The 20454-nt window shown below is 39.4% G+C and overlaps 1 protein-coding gene across 3 annotated transcripts in view; it reads right to left on the bottom strand.

Moving 5' to 3' along the window:
* Positions 1-576: 576 nt before the first annotated feature.
* The window catches only part of abcd3a (ATP-binding cassette, sub-family D (ALD), member 3a), a 27129-nt gene continuing 7251 nt past the window's right edge, over positions 577-20454 (bottom strand). For 2 of the 3 annotated variants that reach the window (XM_068709619.1, XM_068709622.1), the window contains exons 5-23: positions 19476-19545; positions 18347-18444; positions 15334-15457; positions 14660-14716; positions 11972-12114; positions 11817-11886; positions 10696-10765; positions 10034-10131; positions 9524-9615; positions 8079-8170; positions 7888-7960; positions 7736-7799; positions 7511-7588; positions 7331-7396; positions 6514-6603; positions 6299-6418; positions 5496-5600; positions 2892-2948; positions 577-2555 (exon numbers count right to left, since the gene is read on the bottom strand). In XM_068709619.1, coding sequence (XP_068565720.1) covers positions 2478-2555; positions 2892-2948; positions 5496-5600; positions 6299-6418; positions 6514-6603; positions 7331-7396; positions 7511-7588; positions 7736-7799; positions 7888-7960; positions 8079-8170; positions 9524-9615; positions 10034-10131; positions 10696-10765; positions 11817-11886; positions 11972-12114; positions 14660-14716; positions 15334-15457; positions 18347-18444; positions 19476-19545 — 1645 coding nt within the window. In that variant the 3' untranslated portion in view covers positions 577-2477. The remainder of the gene's footprint in view (positions 2556-2891; positions 2949-5495; positions 5601-6298; positions 6419-6513; positions 6604-7330; positions 7397-7510; positions 7589-7735; positions 7800-7887; positions 7961-8078; positions 8171-9523; positions 9616-10033; positions 10132-10695; positions 10766-11816; positions 11887-11971; positions 12115-14659; positions 14717-15333; positions 15458-18346; positions 18445-19475; positions 19546-20454) is intronic. The other variant, XM_068709620.1, reaches the window with a different exon arrangement.

Raw genomic sequence — 20454 nt, 5'->3', positions numbered from 1 at the left:
GATCATCACGCTGTAAACTCAAACGGCAACACCAGTGGACTCAGCAGTCATTTGGACGGACAACTTGGTGGACTTTTCCCATCGGTGAGTTGGAGAGGTGTTGGTGGTTCACGATGGAACTGCTTTCTGAGTCTCTGAGCTGTCCTGTAGCGCCACCCTGTGGTAAAATCAGTGGTTTATTCGGTCCTGCATTTCCATATTGTGGCTGCAAAAAAACAAAAACATGAAATAGTCGCTGCTAGCAGGTATTTAGACAGCTTTAATAAACAACGACTGGTCTAAACATTTTCCATGAAGATGGGGGAAGAACTAGAGCTCTGACAAAGCACACCTTCACTAACACTTAATCACTTCAATGGTCGGATATGTCACAGAAGAATTATTACCGTTTGATATACACCAAAGAGCAGTGCTAGCAGCGTTAGTGTGAAGTTACAGGAGAGCACACCTTTGACACACATTAGAAGCCTTATCTGGATTACAACACTTCCATGGATCATTGACTCACTTTACCTCTTCGGTTTGTTGTCTCACCCTCACTCATCTCTTAACGCCAAAAAGAAAGAAAGAAAGATCTTTTTCCATTTACTCCAACAGCTTATTTTATTCAGAGTGAGGTCATTACAGCGTTATTATCCATACAAAACAATGGGTATAGCCGAGGCTGCTGCTTTACATTTTTACATTTCTCATCAGTGTCAGAAAACAGAGGTGTTGAGTGATGGCAGAGAGGCTGGGGAAGCGATCAGTAATCAATTGACAAAAGTCATCATTACACTTCAGAGCCAGTCCTCTGCTTCATAGAACTTGTGTAAAATCAGTCATCAACAGAAGTCTAACATTAACATACATTTTAATCCCACCTCCCAAGAAAAATAAATTGAATTTTAAGATCATAATAAGAAAATAACTAATAACTATGAATATTTGCCAATTGATCAGTAATTTCAGGTATAATCAACAAATCAGTTGAACCCTGCTGAGTGACCAGGGAATATTATTCATGGTTGGACAACAAGCATGTGAACTCAACAGCCAATCAGATTGCCTTGTGTTCCGTTTCCTTTAGGACAGCCTTGGGTTTTGTGAATTACTGGTCAACCTGGCAACAGCAAGTGTACCCCAACAATTAGTCTTACAGCTGTTATCTACCAGAACACAGTGTGTTGGGTGGTGGTGGGGGGGGGGGGATGTTTGCTGAATCATGTTAGCCATGTTCATTCGTTAAATCACAATCATTGGTCTGCCTATGACTTTGTGGATTAAAGCTCAGTCAGGCCAGAGAACCTGTGTTCTCACACAGTTCATTTAGGAATGAACTGTGCAACGTTTAATGGAGCAACGTCAAAGAAAACTGGATGAGGCCACATGCTTCAGTGTGATAGCTTCCTACTTTTAGTATGCTCTGGCATAATTCGAGTCCCACAAAAGGTCAGCACTTCCACTACAGTTTGGTCAATGGAGCAAAACCACAAAATGTATCAAAGTTAAAATCTATGCAAAATGTCCTCTGCTCGCACATCCCTACTGCAGAGAATCAACCGAAATGAATTTATTTTTTGTTCCAAAAGTGTCACCATTTCAATGCAGGCCTATCCCGGCGTCATACTCCTCATCATAGTCATCAAGGGCAATCACACACACACACACACACACACACACACACACACACACACACACACACACACACACAAAATGTGTTAAAGGTGGAATGTTTAAAATGCAAGCAGATGGGTGGAGGACTTCTAATTGGTGGGCCCTTGATCATGTGACAGTTTTCTGGGGGTTAGGGTTACATCAGGATAACAGTAGGCTTTACTCCATGAGATATCTACGAGGCTTCTATCACCGTTTGTGCTCGAGAAAATGAACCAGAAAGGAACAGGGTGAAAATGACAGGAAGTAGCAAGTAAGCCTATATCCTCAGATAACTATGCTGTAACCACATGACAACAGCTCGATACTCCGACGCGACAAGATAATCGTCAGTTTCCTTCGTTATTTTAAGGCCTGAAAATCATTCCCAGTGTAACTTGAAATGAGCACCAACAGGACAGCCAGGAGCATGACGTCCAGACAGAATCGCGTTGTGAATACAAGCGTTCATGTTATCATGTGCAGGAACGCAGTTCACTGTGGGAGGGACACGTTTCCTCAAAGACCACTGTGGCTTCTAGCGTAGCGCTACAAGCTAATCTCTGTTACTGATGCGAGACATATTTGCATGTGCGGAGTTGATTAAAACAATGTAGTACATTTCCACCTTCACTGAAACACGTCTTGCGTGTGTTAAACACAACTTAGAAGTTGGCAATATAAGGAACATGGTTATTTTTTTTTAATAATTGCAAATTCATGATTAGACGAAGGTGATGATTTAAATAACAGAAAACATATGATCAAACATTATTTTCTATAACCACTATCTCAAGTGCAAATAATTAGTGGACTGGTTTCATCGGAGCGCTACTTTCCAGTTAGGAGCCAAACTCCACAGTCTCCTCTGTGATGGGCTTGAACTCGTAGTTTCCTCTCCCATCCATGTGGAGATAATACTTCATGACAGAACGAAACAGACAAAGTCAGTGAGAGAGACACACAAGACATCCAACGGCAGCAGCAGCAAGTAGAAACAAGCTAAGGCATCTCTTCAGATGTCCTATCAATCTGTTGGGCTGCCTTACTTACAGAAGTAACAGAAACTTGGTTTGTCACATACACAATTATACCATACAGTGAATAATAGCCCATCATATCATTGAATGGGCAGCCCTGTTTTAATGTCTGATGATCGACAGCTAAATGTGCTCAGAGAAGGAAACGTTTGTCAGACTGCAGTGATGGAAAGTAAGAAAAAGGTGGCTGTGAGAATGGGAGGATTAAAGACATACCTCGTGGTGCTTCCACAGAGACTTTCTGTGGGACACTGTGAACAGGCTGATGCCCACCTGTGGATCAAAGACACCAATTGAGATTCTGTTTTCGACCGACAGCCGACCCTCAATCGTCGGATCATTAACCTTTAATAAGCGACAAGATGCTGCGAGCTCCTCAGCGTCAATGATAACTGCTTAAATCATCACACGCCTGGCATGAACAGGCGACCGAGTCTACAGCTGCCATTCACAACTATTCTCATTGACTTCCTGTTTCTACTGTGTTGTTGAATCAGAGATGATGGCAGGCTGGTTGGGAACTATAAAATGATATCTTTTAAGAAATCTGTTGTTTTTTTTGTTTTTTTAGTTATTTTTGTGAAATATCATGATTTGTTTTTCCTGAAATTTAGCTCCAAGGCCCAGTTCAGACCGTACTGTTCCAGCATGGTCAGGTGATGTTGGTTGGGGACAACAGAGTAAGGTCATCTGTGAAAAGTAGGTATCTGGTTGTGCTTGTGCATACATTTAATAAAGGTCATATCTTACCACATAATCCACTTGAGAAAGAAGAGTTTTCAACTCGTTTTGTGTTATTGGATGATCTAATGGGATTTGGTTATTCTTGATGGCTGATTTCAAGGATGTCTTTTTTGTTTTAATTTCAGTTTGATTGATGCTCAGATCCTCAGGTTCCTCAAGTTATTAAAGTCTGCATTTTGTATTGCTTATTGTTGTGACTTCGTCGATTTCTATCTGCTCTACTGTGTTTGCGGTCTTGGTGGAATTTCTTTGGTCTTATGGTTTGTTTGTACTGTTAAATGCCTTCTGCGTTTCCAGTTTGATAACTGAGAAGTGTTTTCTCATTTATTTACATTCACTGTCAAACCATTTCTTCAGAAATTATTAGTGTTTTTATTCTTGGTTTTTGTATGCAGCTTTTTGGAAGATATTGTTAATGTCTTGTTTGTTAAATTGTTGACCGTGTTTATTGCCTGCTTACATCCATTTGAGTTTTCTCTCTCTCTCCTTTCTTTTGCTCTCCTGAAGCTGAAGAGGGGCGAGTTCTGAATGCGGTTTAGAAACACAAACCAGCAATGGGACTACATGTTGTACTTTTAAAGGAACACTGAGATCTAGCAGCATCTAGTGGGGAGGTTTCAGATGGCAAGCAACTACATGACCAATTTATTTTGGATTATATTAGTGCAAGGATCAATACTCATCATATATCTTTTTCATCACTAAATGATTGCTTTTAAATCATACAAAGTATTGTAAAAACAAAAATAAATACATAAAAAACAGGATTGTCCGTTCTGGGCTGCCGTAGAAACATTCTTTCTAAGCTAAATAAAACGTTGTGATTCTTAGTTTCAGGTCATTATGCACTAATGGAAATAGTGCAAATAGTGTCGCATATTATATTCTATTTCTGCCAATTAATACCCCTAAATGTTACACACTGTTCCTTTATAAAAAAAATACAAATTAAAAAATACAAAAAAAAAAAAGGGTAAAAAGTCCTATTGTCAGTTAACTATTAATTACAACCATCCTCAAAGACTTGCATACAGTGGCAGCTGTAAGATTATTTTATGGACTGCTTCATCACACTAAACCCAAGACCACTAAACATTTACAGATGGTGAAGAGCTGAACCACTGGAAATGGAGGCATTTTCTCCAAGGAGCACTGCCGTTTTAGTTGATGGTGAAGTAGGAGAATAAGAATAGCTCTACTTCCTGTGGTAAGCTGCTCCTGACTCGACAGGGTAATAAAGACCCAACGGCGGCAGGCCTTTTTACTCTCCGAGTAGAGCTGCTGTACGTGTGTGTGTGTGTGTGTGTGTGTGTGTGTGTGTGTGTGTGTGTGTGTGTGTGTGTGTGTGTGTGTGTGTGAGACAGATGAGTCACTTCTGACTAACTGACTGCTGCTGCTCCTAAAGACACTCTTTCCCACTTCTCTCTGTGTGTACGTACCAGTGTGTATATGAGTGCATTGTGTGAGTGAGATGTATACTGGCTCCCAGTGAGGCGGCCTGTAACTTTTGTTAATGCATTTCTGTATGACATGTGTATGCTTCTGTATGGGATTATATTAACTAAATGACTTTTATTTGGTGCAGCAACAGTCATAAAATTAAAAACTGCAGTCATAACTGTCGAGTTTTTTTTAAATCTAAATTAAGCATGATGGATGTTTGTCCAGGTTGGACGAGGCAATAGTTAAGTCAAAGAGGAAGAAACCTGTGATTAAACTTTACTTAAAATTCAGTAATTACTAAATAAGTTCTTTAGTAATGCATAAGAACTGATACGATTATCATTTAAGAACCAATCATATAAGGAGTACTGATAAGAGGAGTAGAGTTATAGTGCTATCCATCCCTATTGAGGGATCGAGGGGTTTTAAAACAGGATATTAAAAATAAATAAAATCAGCCTTTTGTCTGTAGCTGCCAGAGGCATTTAGCTTTGGTTCGTGTATTGGCTTCGCTGAACAATAACAGAGAACCGGTAAGTAAAAAACGAAATTAGGTAAAAGGGAAGTTATCTGAAATAAAAAACACACAGAAGTACTGTATTTGCGTGTGCATGACGTGTTGTTGGGTCATACCGTCCTGCAGTGGCTGTAGATGAAATCCTCCACATCTACACTCACTGCACTGGTGCACTCGTCCAGAATGGCAAACTGGGGCTTGTGGTAGAACAGCCTGGCCATCTACACACAAAGAGACACACTCAGCATTTGCTACAAACAAAGACAGCCTTGTGTACACAGCCTTAACATCAAGTCAAACAAATAATGTTAGTAACATTACAAACAAATCATCGGTTTAAGTTGACATAATGAGAGCTAGTAACTAGGTTAAGGCTCTGCTCAGTGAAAATTTGTATTTGGGTGAAGGGAAATTACAAAGTTATTGGAGTTTTAATGACTACATTTTACAGATTACATGTGAACACATCAAGAGTAATCTGTAAAATGCAGCGTTAGTGAGAAACTTGAATAAATCCAGATGTTTGAAGGACTCAAATATTAGAGATGAATTATGATCTGTTTAGAATACCTCTAAACAGATTATAACACATCATTAAAACTACTAATGATTGGTTTGAATCCATAGAAATATAATCTTTTATTTCCTTATCATTTGAATTGTGTCTTCATAATGAAAAGATTACTTTAACAAAAGTAAAATTATAACATTTTGAATTTGTGATGGTTTACTGACTTCAGAGAGGTTGGAATGACTAACATGTTACTTTGACATGATACACGGTAGGTGTGCGTATGAGCAGGGAGAGGCCCACACCAACCTGACTGAGCAGGATAATCACTTCACAAAATGGATGCGTCGTGTTTTTAGTAATGTAAATCAATCGGTCATGTTTCCTGTACAGCTAGTGAGTCCTTACAGCCATCCTCTGCTTCTCTCCTCCACTGAGGACATCCATCCAGTCCTGGACCGAGTCCCAGCTACCCTCCCTGTCCAGGATGTGACCCAGCTGGACGTTGTCGAGATACTCTTTCAATATCTGGACAGACACACAGACACACGCACACACGAGATGATGCAAGTGATTGGAAACACACAGACAGTGAGAGTGTGTGGGAATGTGTAGTGTCTCACATGGTCAGCGATGCCTTTCCGTCGCTGGTCTTCATAGGTGTCGGGGTAGATGACTTGGTCCCTCAGAGAACCCAGAGTCATGTAAGGCCTCTGGACAAACGCAACAGTTTGGAATACATTATTCCAAATATAAAATAGTTGTAGTTTTTTTATTTTTTTTATTTAGTCTGAGTCATTGAACTGAGCATGTTAAAACATTCCTGTGAGATATTCTACTCCTACATTTTCATGTATACCATTTAACTTGTTTTAATCTTTGCACCAGTGTTTTGATTGTTGAGATATACATTTTGTATGTTTTGTAGACTGCCACCTAAACAATATGTTTATGTATATATGTATGTATATATGTATATATATATGTATATATGTATATATATATATATGTATATATATATATGTATATATGTATATATGTATATATGTATATATGTATATATATATATATATATATATATATGTATATATGTATATGTATATATGTATATGTATATATGTATATGTATATATATATATATGTATATATATATATGTATATATATATATATATATATATATGTATATGTATGTATGTATGTATGTATGTATGTATGTATGTATGTATATATATATATACACACACACACACACACACACACATATAATTGGCTGCAGTTCAGTAAATATGTCATCTTTCTTTTTGTATAGTTCAATTATATAGTGTTTGTTTATATTTGTAATAACAATATATACAATATTATGTGTATATCATACACATAAAACAGTATACCAAGTAGCTGCCAAAAGTCAGAGCTGGAAGATAAGAGGAAACTCTTACCTGTGGAACATAGAAGAGCTTCCCTCTCTCAGGTTTCGTCAGGTGTCCTCCAAACAGAGGCCACAGCTTTAAAAACAACAACAACATACGATTGATTTTTTTTTTTTTTTATGCCACACAGGCAGAACATATGTACAATATTTTACAGACCAAATCCATCAAGCTAAGCAGGTTTCTCACCTCTCCGAGCACTCTGAACAGAGAGCTCTTTCCACAGCCGTTGGGTCCACACACAAGAACATTGGTGCCAGACCTCACCTACAGAGGACACAGAAACACTGACATGGTGGAACACAATACAACAAAACCAAATGTGGTTTATTTTCAACAACTTCATTCATTAATTTGTTCATCCAGTCAGTTAGCCTGTCTGGATGAGATATATCAACCAAGGATGAGCTTTACCTCAAACGTGAGGTCTCTGATCAAAATGTCTCCATTGGGTGTTGCTAGGGGTGCATGGTCAAATCTGAAAAAGAAATAAATAAAATGTTAAAGCGGAGCTCTTGGGGGAAAAAAAACAAAAAAATATGCCAAGAGCAGAATAAGAGACCTACTTGATGAGGTTATCTCTGTTGATAATTTGACCACTCCCAGGCACCAGTACGAGTTTCTCTGCAGTGTCTGACTCTAAAGTGAATGAAATAAACCAAAAATGTGTTCAATGGTTTGTCTGCACAGCTCCGGTTACCTGAGATGAGAACTCATTTCTGTCACATATTTGGTTGTGATGAGGAGTCCTATTTACCCTTCTCCTGCTGGGACACCATGGTGCGTTCATATTTGCCAGCATTCAGCTCCTTTAAGACTTTCATCAGTTCAGTGATACGAGATGTAAATCTGTGGAGGATATAGATAGGCATGATAAAAAAAAATAATATTTGAATTCATCAGAACTAGATCCCAGCTCTGTCTCATTTGGAAGGAAGTGTAATATTTTGTTGTTTCCTTCCTAGATTGTAGTATTTCCATTCTAACACTAATGTGCACAGGCTGCAGCTGCTGCACTCTCCTTACAGAGCTGGTTATGTTTTGATGGAACAGCTTGCGTCTCTGAATCGTGATATTCACTTGTAAATGTACAAATGGCTGTAATATTATTGCAGCTTGCCTTAAAACAAAACCCCCATTAAATTTCATTTGTTAATGTCTTTACCTCACACAAACAGACAAAAAGACTTTGTGTGTTTGTAATTAGCGAGGGAGACGGAATAAATCCTTCTGTCCTTAATGCTCTGTGTTTTGTGTGACAGGGGAGGCCGCACAACTCTCACTGCAGAACGCCGCACAACTCTCACTGCAGAACGCCGCACAACTCTCACTGCAGAACGCCGCACAACTCTCACTGCAGAACGCCGCACAACTCTCACTGCAGAACGCCGCACAACTCTCACTGCAGCACGCCGCACAACTCTCACTGCAGAACGCCGCACAACTCTCACTGCAGAACGCCGCACAACTCTCACTGCAGAACGCCGCACAACTCTCACTGCAGAACGCCGCACAACTTAACACCACAACTGGCAACTTCGGCACTGGAGGTCGGTGGATTTCATCGATTCTAGCCTTGGGACCTTTGTTGCCGACTGAAAATGATTTGGACCCGACATGACCTGGATCCCAGGTGGGGGTCTAGATCACTAGCAACCAAGAGTGAAGACTTCTATATTCTGCCAGTTAAGGCAGTAAAGAAAGCTCCCTCTGCTTCAGAGAGAGATAGCCTTCAGGACATTTCATTTTAACCAGAACTGGTCAAGACGATAACACACACACACACACACACACACACACACACACACACACACACACACACACACACACACACACACACACACACACACACACACACACACACACACACACACACACACACACACACACACACAAAAGAGTTCAGAATGCAAGCTGCGTACTGAAAACTAAACTATTTTCTTTAAACTGAATGAATGAAGAGGCTAAACAGATGAAGAACGAACAGAGCTTTAACAGTCTAAAGAGTGATCCGTATGAGTCAGCAGAAAGACAGATTCAAGATCAATCTACCACAAAAAAAGTGGATTCATCCTATCAAAATGGCTACTCAATTTTAAAGGACCTTCAGATAGATGGACCAATGAGCTTTTTATGTATCAGTTTCAAGTTTTCATGATTTTTTTAATAGTCATCTTTTCTGTGCTATTCTGGAACACTCACCCTGAGAGACGGGTCATCTCTCGGCCAGCCAGCACTATCCTGCCCAGGGCCTGGGACAGTCTCAGGAGCATCCTCCCACTCTGGTAGTAGTCCTACAGGCAAAACAGGTCCCATCCCATTAAACCTCAGAGCCCCAACACATCACTGCAAGGCATTTCCAAAGGAAGCTGTACGACTTTATATGGGGTTTCTACCAGGGAGCCACTTTGGTTTCTTCATTTTACGATGGCATTATTATAATAAGATATGTTTATTATTGTCAAAATTACCTCACACAGTTGTGTGCACTGTATTGTTTGGCAAAGCGAGACGTCCATCAACTCCATTCAAAGTCAAAACTGATGTCTTACAATAATCTTTTTTGGAAAGCATTCCAGTTTTTGACCCTTTTAAATGATTCTATTTTCAAGTTTTATTTTACCACACAAGAGTGTGTGTGTGTGTGTGTGTGTGTGTGTGTGTGTGTGTGTGTGTGTGCGTGCGTGCATGCGTGCGTGTGATTTCTCTGACCTCGAGCAGCTCAGAGTGTGTGCTGTGCAGGTGTCGAGGGTGTGACGGGCTGAGGAATGGCCGGCTAACCACCAGGTAACCCACTACAGTGGCCAAGTCTGTGCAGGAACGCCATGTGGACATATAAGAAACAGAGAATAAAGACACAATTATGTTTTTGACTGGGCCTAATTGTATAAATATGGTTCTCACATACATTCTATTGCTTATACTCAAATTCTACCAAATTCCTGTCATGTGGCCCAAGACAAGGATGTTGAATATGACAATAATTAGACATTTATTGTCATATTTATGCTATAAAATGTTTGATATCCTGTTAAATTACTGAAACAGAGACATGTCTTATGTTGCTCACAGTCACTGTTTACTACCTGTAGTTAAGGATTACATTTCCATAGTTGGCATAATAAACGGACCAGATTATTTTAACCCCTCTGCATTCATGATATCAAGTTTTTCACATCACCTATTTAAACAGTGCAAATACATAAAATGTTATATTTTCTAACATATTTAACACCACAGGAGCCTTACTAAAATGATACTTAATATGAATTATTATTATTGTTGTTGTTACCAATTACATCGGATACAGCAAGGAACATAAATATCAGGAATACGACATAAATATTGTGAATTAAAGAGATACATCTACTTACACTTGGCAATTATGCTGTCCACAAATCCCATGGAGAAGCGAAAGAAGATAAAGTTATGCAAGTGGTCCACCTGGAAGACAAAACGCAAATGTGTTCGGAAGTTTGGAAAACACAGCGATACAGACTTGCGCAGACTTTGTCCCGTCCCCCCCCCCCCCCCCCCCCCCCCCGAGTAGAAACCCATTTTAGAAACGAGTCGTGCCGTTTTTCTGTAAAACACAGCGCTGTCGCTTTCCTCTTGCAACCTGTGCAGCCAGAGCCACTGCTGTACACGTTTTATTCCACTAGGCAACACCATGTTTTCAGCTGTATCGAAGTCGATAAAAAAAAGAAGAAAAACATGAAATGTTGTTGTTGCATGTATAACACTGCCTTCCATGAAATGGTTCAAAAGGCAGAGGACTTGACCAGCTAGAAGTCGTAGACCTAAGGCCTGTAGTATGAAGCAGGATTTAGGGTTAGTGGGTGTTCAGGGTCACCACGGTAGTGTACTTCTCTCTTATCATATTATTATGTGCGACATGTCGGAGAAGGCATTGCCTTACCTTTATAGTCAGATCTAATTGTACTCTAGACACTTTTAACTTCCTCGTAGTTGTCTAAACGTTTGCTCTTCCTTTGAAAGATGTGCCGCTCTGCTGACAGTAGAAATGTTTCTGACTGGTAATATGCTGCAAACAGTAATTTATGCGAATGTGCCAATAGCTGGGTCGAGTTAGTATGTTTAAAACCATCGTTGGGTGAAAGCTTAGCGCGATTGCAGCTGTTATGGTTTGTGAGGTCAGATAACAAAAAGACATCCTGGGTATGTTGAACTTGCTGCGTAGTACAGGCCTCTGGTTGATCCCAAAAGACAACAAAGCACTGCTGCTGCTGCAGGCAAATTAAAAAGGAGTAACCTAACACCCTCTGGAAAGCTTCTCTGTTTTCCAGCAGTTTAACTGGTGATGTACAGGTAAACTCTGGGAAACCACAACATGGTGTGGTTACAGGTGCAACAAACTCATTCTTGACCACACCCACACCACACCAGTCAGAGGTGATACTATAAATGAAGTGATGCAGTCCCTTGGGGGAGAATATTCTAACTTTGTGGGAAATACTGCTAAACTGTTACCCACCAGTTTCTTGAATGTGGAGTATATGGTCTGCTTTTCTCTGGTGTTCCCATTGTAGAATGCAATCTCCTCACTATAGGGAAAGAAAAACATCAATGCAGTGTTACAGTAAACAGCTGTGCAGTAATAGCTTTTTGAGCAGTTGACGCTGTGTTTACCTATTGGTAATGAGGCGAGAGTTGACGAAGCGGTACTCTCCCTCGTACCGCTGCTCGATGACCGTCATCTTGCCTATGGGCCTTCTCAGCCTGGTCAGGAAGAGTCCTGAGATCAGTAGGTAGGTCATCATGACGGCCGGGCCCTAGGTGGGGGAGGGTGGTGGACACAACAAAGTCACTTCCTGTTTAGCAGCTTATTTTTTTACATATAGCTTTTACAGTTCTTGTAGGATCTGCACAGTCGATTGAAGTTCAGCGACATCTTGGCAATCCACTGATCCCTTTACGGGCTCCTAGTCTCTGCGTACCTATTCAGAAAACTCAGACATGCGGACTGTAGCAACAGCTCGTAATACTTTTATTATTATTATTATAACCGTTCGCTCACACCATTAGTTTTATTTATCGTAGTCGTCTCTGGGGCGTACGAGATGAAGCCATACAGGCTAATTTTCATCTGCAGCTCGATGACAAAGATTCTATACACAAGTAAAATATCTGAAAAAGTCATCATGTTTTCACAGTTTAAAATAAATAAATAAATAATCATACAGAAGAAAGATTCTACAATGATGTGAAGTTGACTTTTCTACTGATTTGAATGTGCCCACCTGTCTGTGTCCAGCTGGTAAGACAGTAGTTCATGTGTGAGAGAATCATGGCATTGATGAACAACTTTAAGGCATCAATAGATCCTAATATGTCTGAAATTGGACAAATTTAAATTAAATCTTTTTTTTTTTTTTACTTGTGTTTTGAATGTGAAAATAGCAAGCTTTATGGGGGTGCCCAGTGTGACACATTTGGTCGTTAGCGCCCCCTTTTGAGCAGACCCAGCATTGCGTTTCACCTAGCTGCATGATATTTGGTCGACGTATGTAACATAATGGGACGTACAAAAAAATCCTTTAAACAAACAGGAAGTTGGCCATTTTCTAATTTGATGACGTTTGACCATTTCAAGGCTCCGTACTTTAACGAACTCCTTCTAGAGATGTGACCCGATTGACTTCAGATTTGGTCAGTAAGCTCTTGAGACCGAGGCAGTGAAAAGTTACTAAAAGATCAAAAAGTGTGGCAGCAAAAAAAAAAAAACTTTCGCCATGAAACGGGATTAATTAATAATTAATCACATCCCTCTCAAATTTTGTCAGAAAAGTCTGCAGACATTAATAATGGTTCATTGTGAAGATTGCAAAAATTCGTTAAAGGGCAGCGAGACAAATTTTGATCCTTCGCCATGAACGAATAAACTGATGTAACTCGACTCTGCATCATCAGATCTTCACCAGATTTCACGTTTGATTAAACTCCAGGCCTGAAGACATCTGCAGGCCAATATTGAATCATAGTCATAGCGCCACCTACTGGAAACAGGAAGTTAAAGTCTCTATAATTTGGTTTGCTTCTCTTAGGTAAATCAGATCAACATCAAATTAGTTCCACACAAATGGAAGAAGTTCATAATGACAGCCCACGAAGCTTTTGACCATTTCTGAAACGCTGTTGCTCAAAACAAAAAGGTGCTTTTGAGGAGTTAAAAATGCTCAAAACATGCCACACACATTTAAAGTCCTAAATGTAGTTCTCTCATGCGATTTAGTGGCAAGCTAGCGTCCCCTACCATATTTCAACGACCTTACGTGTTTAAAGTGATCAAAGGATTTTGAGCTTTCATGGAACGACGTGGACGTTTTACATGGTTCACCATCATTCATCAAGCTGCTGTAACTCAACTGTACTTTGTCAAAACTGTCCCAAACTTGACATGCTTGATGAGAGTCATGGCTTGAGGACTTATGCATGCCAACATTAGCTCATAGTCATAGCGCCACCTACTGGCAATCACGGCTGTAAGCAGGATTCTAGAAATACAGCGGTCCAAACACTGAACATTAAAAGGGTTTGTGGTCACACCACCGGAAAAAAAATACTTCTCCGCTATAAATATGTGCAAAGTAAGACATTTGGAGTGCAAACACTGGATAACAATAGTTTTCAAATCACGCATGTATGTGGAGTGTTCATTAATAGTACAGCAAGTTGTTTTTGTTCCTTTTGGACCCAGGCCGTAATGTAAAGTAATTCAATGAAACGTGAAGTTTGGTAAATAAAATCAAACTGCATGCAGCCCAACCTATTCCTCTACAATGGGTTTTTTTCCCCACATGGAACTATACATTCTGCCATTTCTCCTTGACTCCTACCACTTAGCAGTGGTTTTCAAAGCTACCTGCACAAACAGTGAGACCTGCATTTACTTTGACAGTCTGTTATGTTACAAACACTAAAGTGAGTTTACACACATTCAGTTTTTTTGTGAATCTTTACAGGCTTACATTTGATTGTATTTTGAGCCATGCTGGCAAAATGATATGGCTATGTCATTGGTCGACACAGGAATTACCGTTTAACTCGATGGGCTGACGGTCACGGAAATGCACGGCGTGTGTAAAGGTGTGAGGGCCTGATCGATGCTGCTTGCAGCTTTAATTTGTATTGAAAATGTATTCACTAATAGCTTTAATGACAAATGTTACTTTAGCCTTCTTGAGCTCTTTTACAACTTTATTACAATGTGGCTATCAAACCTTTCAAATTCCACCATTTTCTTGAGAGCATCTTAGGAGCATGGTATCATTCCATTTCCATAGACTGAATAGATCATGCAGGAGATAACCTACTTACCTGAGCACCAATGGCACTTGTCAGCTTAAAGATGTACAGACCGATATCCAACAGAGGCTGAAGGACACACAGATTTACAAATTATACTCTTTTTCAAACTCAGCAATATCAATTATGTGACAATAAAGCAGGACACTTGGAGCTCTTCGATATTAGCACGTATCCTGTACCAGCAAAAACAGCTTGGCTAACCTAGCATCGCTTTTTCCCCAGGCAGCAGGAGAAGCTCAGGACGCTCATATCGTAATGTATGGGCTATAGAGTCTACGGTTTCTGGAACTTAAAGATTTGGGGTTGCTTGGCAGGCAGTAAGGTGAGGGCAAAGATACCATGTAACCTCTAATTCATGCCAAATGAGGTTCTGTAAATCTCCAATTTCCAAATATAATACAACTCGACTACCCTGGGAGAGTTACAGTGAATGACACATGGATGAAGGTCACTGACATTTTCAACACAAAAACATTTGCATGCCTGGGGTACATTGAGAATTGGGCCTGCAGTGTATGTCATAAAGAAACGGTAATCTGCCTGGCACAGAGAGCTTGAGCGATGCCACTTAAGTTCATATCATTCTATAACAAAGACTCACACAGCACTCCGCTCCAATCATTTAAATATACGTTAGAAGATTTTTGAACATTATTCATTTGAAAGCCAACAAAATGTGGTACCTTGCTGAGGTTAGAGTAGAGGTCCACCACACTGTTGCAGAATTTCTCCACATCCTGTGTCAGTAGCTGGTCTGCATTGGCTATCCGGTTGTCCAGGTTTCCCATTTTGTAGTAGGTGAAACCTCTGAAGAGCCAGAACACATGGTGAAGACTCAAAAACAAACAAACAGGAAACACACAACACATTGCCTCCTTGTGACTTAACAGTGAGACCTGAATAATCTGTCACAAGTTCCAAATACCTCAAAAACGTGGAGATCAAAGGTATTCTAGAATGACCCCTCCATAGAATAGGTCCTTATGTTGCAATGTGCAGCTACATTTCAGTTGACTATGAAACAGTCAGGTTTGGGCTTCTGGATTGAAATGTTTACATGGTGAGGAGCTTCATTTACTGGTGTCCGGATGACGAGCGCCGAAGGTGCAAAGTCACCTAGAGTTTAATGTGCTAACCTCAACAGATGTCAAAACTCACCTTCTGACCTTTGGTTCTGTATTATCCGTAATAATCTGGGTTTTTTTTTTGCATTAGCGGTAAAAAATAAACGGACTATGACAGAACAAATAATTAACTTTTGATGGAAAGAGCTCTCCTGCCCACGAAACCATTATCACGTTTATTTACCAGATTTTTGGTTTACAGCTGAGTTTTGAGTTTCCTCCATAACACGACATAAATACAAATCATTACTGTGACTTTACCCAAACCATAACCCTACACATACATTAATGTTTTTTTCTTGAATCTGTCTTTTCTGTTATTCATTATACCAACCTTCCCTTTCTTTGTGCATTTCATTTACATGCATTATAGGTTGTTAAGTTTTGGCCTGGCATGAGACGACATGGGCGAGGGCCAGGGCCCCTCAAATGACATAAAAACTAAAAAGAAAAGACAATGATGATAATTGACTGGCTACTTCCCAGAGGGTCAGGGGGCAGCCCATTTTGAGAAACAGGGGAAACCCTGCAACGGACCAGCTCCATTCTGAAGGTCTGGGGTCGTTCCAAGGCAATGAAACCCAAAGGTTAAAGTCAAGTATCTTAATACAACCAACAGGGTGGACCCCCGCTAGCCCACACCGGCTGAGCTTTACGCTTCCTAATTTATTTATCATGTATGTCATATGTCTCAAAATGTTATATTATCTGTATAATTTGTTGCATCTTTGTTTAGTCACCATTTTATGCTTTGTCAAATTGCACAAAAACTTAAAAATCACATAAAACATGACCCTACACCACTAGGCTCATCAAAGTTCAGTGGTAAACATGTGATGAGGTGCAACTAAAGCACAATGAAGGTGCACTGGGCCCCGTTCCAGAAAGCAACTTAAGTTAACCTTGAAATGAGGGTTTTCTAATCCAGAAAAGGAGGCAGTTTAAACTCTGGCTCAGTTGCCATAGTAATTGAACCTTACCTAATCTCCAACAGGTTATCTTAAATTAGCAGAGGTTTACTGTATGTCAGAATCAAATGTCCTGGTTGGACAGGTGTTTAGAACTAAAGTTACTGCTTTGATTGCTACGTGTCATTTTTATGAACAGCATTGTTTTGCCCTCACATTCAAGTCACATTTCAAGCTTTGCTTGTACTAATTTTTTGAGAGTGTAATGTGTTGGTTTTTTTAACGTAAATGTATGTCAGCACAATTCCTATATTGATGATCATATTTTAATATGTTTGAGTGAGCAGGATGGTGGTGCAGCTGCAGAATGTAGTTTGAAAGTAATTTATTTCCTTATTAAATAGACTGTGTATAGTCTAAATGTGTTCTAACATTTCATTGACTGTGTTTAAATGTGTTAAAGTAGCTGAAATAAAAACCAGTGAATGGTGTTCAGCCAAGATCCAGATATATGTCCAACATTTAAAATCCACCGTATTTTAACCCTTTAAATCACCCAACACATTATTACTCAGTCAGACTGTGAGCTTACATTCATGTCTCGAATATCTTCAACTATACATTTCATCTTAAAATTGCTAACCCGTGTTTCGTTCCAATCAGATCAAATATAATAAAAAGTAATGTAGGTTATAGCCTATTATACAATCAGATACAACCACTTTATCATCTATCAAGGATATGCAAGTCTGGTAAATAATAAGATGGATGACACTGAATGAACCTGTATTGTGTTAACTTATTGACAGTTTTCTCTGGTCTGGTCTTTTAATATAAAATCGGCACAGTTTTCATATACCGGCATAATATCTCTAATTCCACCGGATTAAAATGGAGGCCCTGCCGTTTATTTACACGTTGCCATGGTGAATCATTGTATGCAGCTCCATTGATGGCTTTTTTCCCCATTCACCATGCAAAAGCTTAACTCAGAGTAAAACTCAAGAGTTGTCCGAACAAATACTGATCAGCTGTTCTGGAACCGAAAACTCAAGAGTTTCCCATCTCAGAGTTAGTCAACTCAGAGTTTGTTAGATATGCTTTTTGAAACAGGCCCTGATGACTTCACAAGTGTGAATAAAGCAAAGCGTATACATCCCTGGTGTCCCCATGAAGTTCTTAAACAAGTCAAGTGGGGAGACCTATTAATGCGCCTGATGGTTTGTTACACAGGACCATCAACCATGGGATGAACCATCTGTCAATCAAACTCCAAGCCAAACATCTTTTCCATCGACAAGCCTTCCATGGGTTTTTTTCCCCACTTATTTAATGAAGAAATACTTTCCAGGTCTGATATAAGTGACGCTACTACAGCAATGAACAGTTGTGCCTCTCTCTCTCACACTCACACTCACACACACACACACACACACACACACACACACACACACACACACACACACACACACACACACACACACACACAATTTTGATTTTTTTTTTTTAACTAAATGGATTTGTGTGAGAATCCAGCTGCCGTGCAAGGTACACCTACTATTGCTTCATTGCTTCGCTTTATTTGATAAATGACAAAAGATGAAGTGATTATCAGAAGGCGGCATATGATGGGAAAGCAGCTGTAGTGTTGCCGTGGTACTTACTGCAGGTACTGGTCGTACAGGTTCTTAGTGAGCCTCTCACGGAACCTCAGCTTCAGCTCGTACAGACCCAACTTCAGGAAGTTGTTCACCAAGGCTATCTGAAATGACCGAGTCACACTTAACAAACACGTATCCATCGCTCACCAACAGCTCTTTGCTTCACTTCTACAATCCTTATAGCATTCATGCTGAGCACAGGACAGGGAATGAAGAGAACATGCAAAAGCTAAATATTTAGAAGAGAAATACAAACTCACAAGAATTAGGCTGGAGATAATCTATGTTTTTCTAATGGTCAACAAACCAACGGTGAATATATGCGGCCAGATGAATGCACACAGAAGGATTTACAAAATGTATTTTGTGATTTATATATAAATGACTCTCTACAAAAATACTGATGAATTTACTTCTGATGCACACACACACAAATATTCCTCGTTTTAAAATAAATGCAATAGAAATCTACAAATATGTATTTCCATCAAAAGCATATTTGGAGGTTGATACATTTCTATACAAATTGTTGAACCTGATTTACAAACGACTTGTCATGTGTGAACTTCACTGCATTTGTGTGGTTCTTTGAGAGTCCCCTGACGTCACATAAGTGTGTATCAGTGTGCATCTTCCTCTCAGCCATAGAGCTCCATTAAACAAACGTCAATGAGCTACACTGATGAACTGGTTGACATGTCCATCATTACCATGAACACACTTTTCTTGACGATTAAAAAAAATATATATAGAATATATCCAGCCTTATCATTTAACAATGAGGGGTACAGAAGTAGATTTGCAATAACAGTAATAGACTGCTCATGTTAGATCAAAATAATAACAATGCTAAATTGTACTTTTAAGTGCATTAAATGATTAAATGAAAATAGTTAACCATCACCACAGAATTAGTAATTACACAGTAGGAAACAGAGTTTTTCATATCAGGTCTCCTCTGTAAACTCTTCAGAATATTTAACTGCCCCAAATTATGTGCAGGAGTACGAACTGACACTGAATTACAGAATCATAAAAAGCACAGAGAGCAATTAAGATCACGTTTGTGACAGAGCATACAAAGTGTGACAATTTCTTTTTAGAAGTTAACAAAAATAAAAAACACACTTACAAGTGGCATGAATTTGATAAAGCTGTACAAGTAGGTCTTGAAATCTTTTGGCGAGCGACCGATAATTGCACTGCAAACCACAACATGTACAGAGATGAGCAAACGTTTCTAAAGAGTCAGTGGGACAAATGGAATATATTTAATAATAACATAATATTGATAAACTTCCGTTTCCTTTGGAACCAGTGCAGCTTGCTTAACAGCCAAAAAGCAGACAGTAACAGTGGAGTCCTGACAGATAAACTCAGGAATACCATTCAAATGATGTATGCCTGTGTTATTTCTTAATGTTGCACACTGACTTTTTGAACAAATATTGGGACAGCTGTGGAGCCTTCAAATCCTTTCATGTGAAGCCTAAAGAACTACTATGAAATCTGATCTACAGTATGACTGTAGCTGTTCTTATATTATCATCTTTCTTATTGTCATCAAAGCAGCGCTGTACTGGGAGAGAAATAAAGAAGGAATAATTTGACATTTAGGAAGATGGTTTAAAAAAAAAAAAAAAAAAAAACCCTTTCTAAAGTAAAGCGGTCCATGACTAATATGAAAGCATTTGACAATCTCAGCGAAATTCGTCAAAAGACTATTGTGGCAGAGGAGGATCCTGCACACAGACCTGAGAATTGTCCTCGTTGCTACTGATCTATGGAAGTTACAATGCTGAAATATGCCAATAAAAATCACAACATCTAAATAAAACTCAGTATATTGGCAGCCGTGACAATGATATGATGAAAAGGATTCATTTATCATTGGGTTCGTCTTAATTATACATTTCATTTTTGTTTCATTGATATCATATTTAAACTCCAATTCATTCCGATAAGGTGCTACAATTCTCTGAGTTGAATTGTTAAATCCCTCGTACTTCAGAACAGATCTAGTTAGTGCATGAGCCAGCGGAGTAACACGCACTTTACCTTTACGCTAACTTTGCTGCTTTATGCATTTTCAATTAAATAGTGATATTATT

Source organism: Cebidichthys violaceus, unplaced genomic scaffold (genome assembly GCF_023349555.1).
Source record: "Cebidichthys violaceus isolate CVI_PGR_0920_01 unplaced genomic scaffold, fCebVio1.0.p SCAF_15, whole genome shotgun sequence".
In the NCBI taxonomy this organism is placed as follows: domain Eukaryota; kingdom Metazoa; phylum Chordata; class Actinopteri; order Perciformes; family Stichaeidae; genus Cebidichthys; species Cebidichthys violaceus.
The sequence above is the reverse complement of the archived record's forward strand: the minus strand, read 5'-3'. Positions and strand labels throughout refer to the sequence as shown.